This window comes from Grammomys surdaster, unplaced genomic scaffold (genome assembly GCF_004785775.1).
Source record: "Grammomys surdaster isolate TR1022 unplaced genomic scaffold, NIH_TR_1.0 98, whole genome shotgun sequence".
NCBI lineage: Eukaryota > Metazoa > Chordata > Mammalia > Rodentia > Muridae > Grammomys > Grammomys surdaster.
Genome location: NW_021604577.1, coordinates 13,767,004 through 13,774,721, shown reverse-complemented (window position 1 = coordinate 13,774,721; position 7,718 = coordinate 13,767,004). Strand labels below are relative to the sequence as shown.

Below are 7,718 nucleotides of genomic sequence, written 5' to 3'. Positions count from 1 at the left end.
TTTCTGAAACTCCTTGAGTGCTGGGATTTCAGATAAGTGCCATCAAGCCTAATTCTGAAATTGGGATTTCTAAAATCATGTCTACTATTATGTTTCTGTGTGCATGATGTGTGTATGTGCACACGTATGTGCCACTGTCCAAGTGTGGAGGTCAGAGGACAACGCCACAGGGCCCTTTTGCCCCTTCCTCTGTTAAGTGGGAACTGTGCTCAGGTGGCCAGGCTTCCAGTCTTCGAGTCTTTACTTACTAAGCCATCTCTCTGGCCTGAAACAGGATTTCTAAAAGAAAGCGTATTAACTAAATCCTAAAAAGGGCTGCAGATAATGTTGCCTCTTTAATCCACAATCTTAGTTTTCCAACTTTCAGTGTTTTAAATGGAAGTAAAAACATCTCAACAGCTTTAAATATTTTCATGTATTTTATTTTTAAAACACTTAAAATTTTGCAAGCTAGCAGTAAAATATTGCCCTCAATATTTTACTAATTAGCACCGTATAGCTTTTAAAGCTAGCTGGAACATTGTTTCACTGTAAATGACTGTAAAATAAGATGTCAAATTAGTTTCAACATAAGATCATAAATTAAATAATTATATTTTTTTGGCTCTAGGCACATATGTGTACTTTAAAGATGAATTTAACTACATTAATGTATTTGGCCAATCTAAAATTCAAAATATAATTTTAAAAAGCAGCACTTAATCTCTTAAATTATTCTAAAAAAGCATATAAAGAAATTGAGAAATCAGCTATAAAAACAAAAGGTGACCCCTTTACTTTTTAGAAATTTCTTAATAATTGGAAGAGTAACAAAATAACTTTGTGAAAAAGTCCTTTGGTGCAAAGATCCATTAAACATATGGTTTAGTACACGTTACCATTCTCATGCTTTGCTTATTAGCAGCCTTACCAAAAAGCCACGGAAAGGTCTGGAACAACTCACAGCAACAGCTGGAAGGCTGAAATAAAATTGCTTAGTGCTAAAAAGATCCCAAGTCATTTTTGTAGTTTTAAATGGCAGCCTAGACATTTAACCACTATGTTAATGCTCTCATCTGAAAAAAAAAACAAAACAAAACTTTCCAAAAGGTAGAAAAAAATTAATTATACCCAAATTACTTCCACATATTTAAAAAAAAAAGATATTTTCATTTCCTATATTCTGATAAAAGCATTCTTCAGAGCTATGGCATTAGAGTCCAGAGCCACAAATGACTGCTCACTAACATGCCTATCTTGCATACCGGTGGAATCAAGTCCAGTTTTGCCATCTGTGGATGACTATGACAAGATACAAAAGCATGTGTTTGCCATAAATAGCTCTGGCTAATAGCAAAGAGTGCACACTGAGCAGATCAAATTCTCTATAAGGAGAAAGCTCTGGACCACAGCCAGATTCCATTACTAATGTTTAAGACTGCTATACTATTTTTTTTTTTCCAATTCGTTTTGGAAAAGATATTAAGGAATTGTGGCTGAAACAAACATTCCTAAATATCACAACCATCATTAAACCTTTGAATGGCATTTTACAAATTATTTTCATAATGACCAAGTAATAAAAACACCCTAATTATACTACTCAATTATTTAGTAATGTAACTCTCAATTAATATCCTAATTTATCTACAGAACAAATGAGATACTCAAGTATGCCAAAGTGCAAAAAAAAATTTTTTTCTGATCTCCATATTATAACAAATAAACATTTATAAAAGTATCACTCTTTTAATGATTGTATATAAATGATTTTTAAGATGTTTTTAAACTAAAGATTAAAGGAAAAAAATTCCAAATATGAGTGCAGAGCATAATCACCATTTACCCTAAAATTTCACATAACAATTTGCAAAATTTCCAAGGAAAACAAGGCAACATTCTGTAATCTGCCACAATTTTTATTGCAACGTGGCCACTTTTGTGAGGGTAGGGGGTTTGATCTCAAAAACAATGTTCCATTTAAGGCTCTTTTATACAGAAATTGCCATCAGGTCTGATATTCAAAATGTCTGTAGTGTTTCAAGACTCATATGGTAAACATAAAACTCCTATAATTATACAGTAGTGTACACTCATTGGGAAACCAAAGACATCAACACAGCTATTTCTTTGAAGAAAATATGCAGGTAAGAAGAATGAACACTGAGATACTAGGATAAATTGATGACAGGTAATGAAACTTAATTGGCATTCTTTATAAGGGATTAAACGCATTACAAAATAAAAGTGCTTTTAACGAATAGTGTTAAATCTGTGCTGCCATGTCACAAAAATAGGCTTGCCAAGGCAGGTGAGGTGTAGGATGCTCCAGTGCCTCAGAGAGCTGTAGTCAAGTGCAACTATAAATAATACTGAAACACGTTTCCCATATGACCAGTGGATAATACTTTCAAGGCATTCGATTAGCTTACCCTTTGTAGTACTCTAAGCTATTCACACTGACAATCCCATCCATTGTAGTGTTCACTGCAAGGAGGCATGTAACCAGCTGTTTTGGCTAAAATAAGATGGGAAGGCATTCCTTGGGCTCTACAGAAAAGTAACCGTATCAAACAGTCTAATGGCAATCACTGACAGGCTTCTTCTACTCATTCATTCATTGTGTTGAACGGGACCAGTGGAAAGGGAAGAAACAAAAAACAAAACCTAATACAATTCCAGTGGACTGAGCTGGAGAAACAAATGTAAGCCCCTTTAAGATCCAATGGCACTTGGCTATTACTTTATAGTGGCTTTCCTTCAAGGGAAACTACAACGCTGCCTCCCAGTTTCTCTCCCAGTGTCGAGCGGTCCTTAATGTCGTCCAAGCCGTTTACTTGCCACTCATGTTTAATACCTAAAAAGAAAAAAACAACACACCCCATTAACCTTATAATTAAGAAAGAGTCTTTTTTTTTTCTGTACAAAACAGTCAATATTTGTACCTGTAAATTTCTTTTTAATGGCATCTTTAGAGCTAGCATAAATCATCTTGCTTTTTAACGGTGCACTTTCAGGAGCCCTATGGGGGGGGAGAAAATGTTGAATTTCAAAAGAAAAACAAAGGCAAAAACCGACTATGAGAATAATAATCCTTGCATTGTTAAAAGTACTTTTTTTTTCTTTTGTTTTTACACACCAGAATATAAATACTAGGTCTTCTTTCTTAGACTCTTTTGTTTCGTATGTGGCATCGTACAAAGCATATCGGCAATCATTCAGAGGTAGCAACTTCACAAAAGATGTGTAGGGGTCCTCTACAGTATCACCAATGTCACCCACCAAGATCTGCTTCGCTTCCTCTACAATGATTTGTCTTTTGTCATCACTTAAACAGAAGAGAACTGCTTTCTTTCTTTTTTTGATCTCCTCCTGTGTAGAAGATTTTCTTACTTTCATATCATTAAAAACTTTGATGACTTCATCATTCACTGTAACTCCAGATGCCTGAAAACAAACAAAGGATGGGAATTTAGAACAAGGATTTTGGTTTTAACCGAAATCGTTGACTAACAAGGCTTCAACTTCAGTCTGGCTAGACTATTAAAAACTGCACCAAACAACATAAGGGGTCCTATTAGATCTGTCACATTGAAATATCAGAAGGAGATAAGGCTAAAATGTCTAACTCATACTGCCCATTCATCCTTCTTAAAGGAGTACGGAGAGAAACGCTAACGGGAGGTGGGAAGGGACAAATCGAGTTGAGCCATGCCTGAAATGTTTCCTATTTCACGGGGTGATGTCAGAGCTTCAGGAGCAGCAGCAAAAATACCTTCTGTATTGTGTCAACTCTGCAGGCCTTAAAAAAAAAAAACAAAACAAAACACTCCAGGATTTCAGTTAACGCTTCTACTATTTTTTTTTTCTTTAAAGCCGTCTTAGCCACTGCTGCTTCCACATAAGGAAAGAGAATCAAGTGTAAACTCCAACCGGCTGCGGCTACAGCAAAAAACGCCCCACCGCCCATTGGCAGCCGCTTTGAAACGAACGGGTCCAGGGAAAAGGTTTCCTACGGCGAGAAAGCGTTTTTAAAATAGGTTTTCTACCTGCTCGGTCTCCTGAGAACGGTGTCATGGCCGGCCTCCTAGACCCTCACCCAGAGGCTTCTGGACACGTACCAACCTTACAGCGCGCGAGTTAAAAACATGAAGCCGCGCAGGGCTGAGCGGCACGCGGGGCCGTGGCCCGAGGAGCGACCCTCTCGCGCCAGGCCTGCGCCCGGCCCTCCCGCCTCAGGACTCCGAGCGGACGCAGGCCAGCGCTCGCCAGCCTGCCGCAGGGCCTCGAGCCCCCGGCCCGCAGCGCGGAAGCGCCCACCGCACAGGCCGGGTAAGATGGCGGCCGCGCGGGGGTCCGCGCCGCGCCCAGCATCCCCCGCCGGCGCGCCCACCTTACCATAGTGCCCGCGGCTGAGGTTGCTGCGGCGGCGGCGGCGGCTCGGGCTCCGGCTCGGTGGCACTGGGACGAGAAGAAGGAGGGGTCGGCGGCGGGCAGCAGCGAGTGCAGGGCACGCCGGGAGCTGCAGCCGGGCGGGCGGCGGGCTGGGGGGCCGCAGGGCGGGCGGGGCGGTCACGTGCTCCGGCCCCGCCCCCCGCCGCTAGCCGGTGTCCTCCGCCTGACCCCCGAGCTCCAGAACCGCTAGCAGAACAACGCAGTGGCGGCGGGAGCCCCAGGGCTGGCAGGAATGGTCGTGGCGACCATCCGGGTCCGTCGTTCCAGCGGTTCGCCGGCTCCGGGCGCTGCTCCCGGGTTGCGACGGGAGGCAACCGGGTGTGGTGGTAGGGTAGTGCTCTTTGCTTCGTTCACCTGCGCTTTCCCCTGAAAGGGTCAGGATGGTAACATTTCTTTTTGGAAAGCCCCGACTTTGAATGAATCGTTTAGATCTTTTTCTGCTTTGTGTGTTTGAATTGAGACAGGACCTCCTTTGCGGGTCTCTTGATTCATTGAAGTAGCTGCAGCTGACCTTGAACTGGTCCTGCCTCCATCCTGCAGGTGTTGGGATTACAGGCAAGCACCACCACCCTGGGCTTAGACCCCCCCTTAGCACTAAAATGAGAACAAACACTATAAATATTAACTCAATGATTGAAGTACCAAGCAAAAGGCAGAATGAGAAGCAGCAATGTTGGCTTACACTTGTCATCCTGCAAGAAGAGGGAAAGGTTACAAAAAGATTGCCTTGGGCAGAATTATAATCCAAGTAAAACCAGAAGCTACTAGAGTTACATTTCTTTCCCCCTGTAAATAAGATGTATTGAGATTACTCGAAAAATACTTGTTTACATGTGGAGGGAAAAAGACCTTAAGCATTTGATTTGGTAATTATGTTGATATTTCTCTCTCTCTCTCTCTCTGTGTGTGTGTGTGTGTGTATGTGTGTGCTCTGGCACACATGAAGAGGTCAAAAAGACAATTTATGAGAGTCATTCTCCTCTACCATATGAACGAGTCCTGGGAATTAAACTTAAGTCATCAAGCTTGGTAGTACCCTACCCCCACGTCAGGCAGCCCACAGTCACCTACGTCTTCAGCTCCAAGGACCCTAACTCCCTCTTCTAGCCTTCACAAGCACCTGCACGTGTGCACACACATAAAAATAAATCTAAAAAAATCTTTTTATTTTTACTCAATGTACATGTGGGCGTATCTCTGTGAAGGTCTGCTATGTGTGTGCAGGTGCCCTTGGTAGCCAGAAGAGGTGTGACCACTGGAGTAGACCTGCAGACCGTTGTGAGCTGACTGCCGTGGGTGCTGGGAACCAAACTTGGGTCCTCTGTTAGAGCAGGAAGTGATCTTAAGTGCTGAGCTATCTCACCAGTCCCATATTTTTTATACAATATTTGTATACATACATACATACACTCTTGTTTCATATGTTTCATATAACAGGAGCAGTTGTAGTAAAAATGAAGGCTCATGACAACACCTTCCTATAGTTTGTTCTTAAGAGTAAGTGCTTGCTGGGGATGGGGGAAGGATTGTGGGAAGGGGTGACCTGGAGGAAGGCAGTGAACAGGATGTAAAGTGAATAAGTAAAAATTTAAAGCCGGGCAGTGGTGGCACACACCTGTAATCCCAGCACTTGGGAGGCAGAGGCAGGCGGATTTCAGAGTTCGAGGCCAGCCTGGTCTACAGAGTGAGTTCCAGGACAGCCAGGGCTACACAGAGAAACCCTGTCTCGAAAAACCAAAAAAAAAAAAAACCCACAAAAACAAAACAAAAAAAAAACCAAAAAAACAAAAAAATTAAAAAAGAAAGAATGTTTGCTTTTAGGAATTGTGCAATGAAGTCCCATGCAGGACAGCTGGCATTAAATAAACAAGCCAAGAGCAGAAATCTACTATTCTGGTAAAGCCTATTGCTGACCCAGTGCAACTTGTCCTTTAAAAATTTATTAATTTTTTTTTGAGACAGGTGCTTACTACATGTCTATTACTGACTGCTATGTAGACCAGGTTAGCCTACAGAGATCTGCCTGCTTCTGCGTCCTGAGTCCTGGGATTAAAGGTGTGCTGGCCTATTTTATTAGTGGTTAATATTATGACTTAATGTGTCTCATCTGTCCTTATCATCTCTCTGCCTTTGATGTGGAGAAGGTTTTAACTTCATCCGAGCTATCTGTCAGTTATTGGTTCGATTTCCTGAGGTATTGGAATCCTTTTCAGAGAATCCTTGCCTAGGCCTGTATCTTGAAATATTCTTCCTATATTTTCCTCTAGCAGTTTCAAAGTTTTGGATGCATCTTAAATTTGTGTGTCCATGTGGAGTGAGACCATTCTCCTTTCTGTGGAAATCCAGTTTCCTGATTTGCTTAACGACTTTTCTCCCCGGAAGTATTTCAAGCTCTTTTCATTGAGATTTTTATAGACTTTTGTTTTATGTGTATGAGTTGTTTGCCTGTATGTATCATATCTGTGCACCATGGTGGTCAGAGAGGGCACCAGTTCCCCTAGAACTGGAGTTACAGATGGTCGTGAGTTGCCATGTGGGTGCTTGGGTTCAAACCCAGGTCTTCTGGAAGAGCCAGTGCTCTTAATTGCTGAGTCATCTCTCTAGTTCCCCGATTTAGGGACAAATTAGACAACTATAGTTGGGCTTCTTTTTGAGCCTTGTGTTCTATTGGTCTGAATATCTATGTGTCTTTGACATTTTGTTACTGTGATAGACCAAGTCTTCTAACAACTCCAGAATCACTCTTTGTCCTTGAGACTGTCATTTATAATTTTTAAAATAATGTCGTTGAATCTTAAGGTGGATTGTATTGATTGCTTTGGTTAGCGTATGCGTTTTTACAATATTAATTCTACCAACCTGAGCATGGGGCAGGGTCCTCCCATCTTCCAGGATCTTCTTTAGCCTCTGAAATGTCATAAAACTTTTTTATGGTAGAGGCTCTTCATCTCCTTGAGTAAGTTTATTCCTTGGTATTTATTTATTTGAAAATGATTACAGCTGGGTGTAATGGCGTACACCTTTAACTCCAGCACTCTAGAGACAGAGGTAGGTGGATCTTTGTGAGTTTGAAGCCTCCCCCCTCTCTCCCTCTGTCAAAAAATTGAAATCTTATTTTTAGATTATCTTATTTTACATGTATAAATGTTTTGCTCCCATGTCTGTATCTACACCCTGTGCTGACCTGGTGGAGGTCAGGAGACGGCATTAGCCTCTTGGAACTGGAGTCATGGAGTTATGAACCACTATGTTGGTGCTGGGAATTAAACCCAGGTCCTCTGCAA

General features: G+C 41.8%; 1 protein-coding gene across 1 annotated transcript; it reads right to left on the bottom strand.

Moving 5' to 3' along the window:
- Nucleotides 1–406: 406 nt before the first annotated feature.
- Cfl2 (cofilin 2) lies at nucleotides 407–4,508 on the bottom strand. The gene is made up of 4 exons (XM_028782139.1): nucleotides 4,378–4,508; nucleotides 3,119–3,426; nucleotides 2,925–3,001; nucleotides 407–2,836 (listed from the first exon to the last, which is right to left on the bottom strand). Exons 1-4 carry the CDS (start codon nucleotides 4,378–4,380, stop codon nucleotides 2,724–2,726), a joined length of 501 nt encoding a protein of 166 aa, XP_028637972.1. The 5' UTR covers nucleotides 4,381–4,508; the 3' UTR covers nucleotides 407–2,723.
- Nucleotides 4,509–7,718: the final 3,210 nt, after the last annotated feature.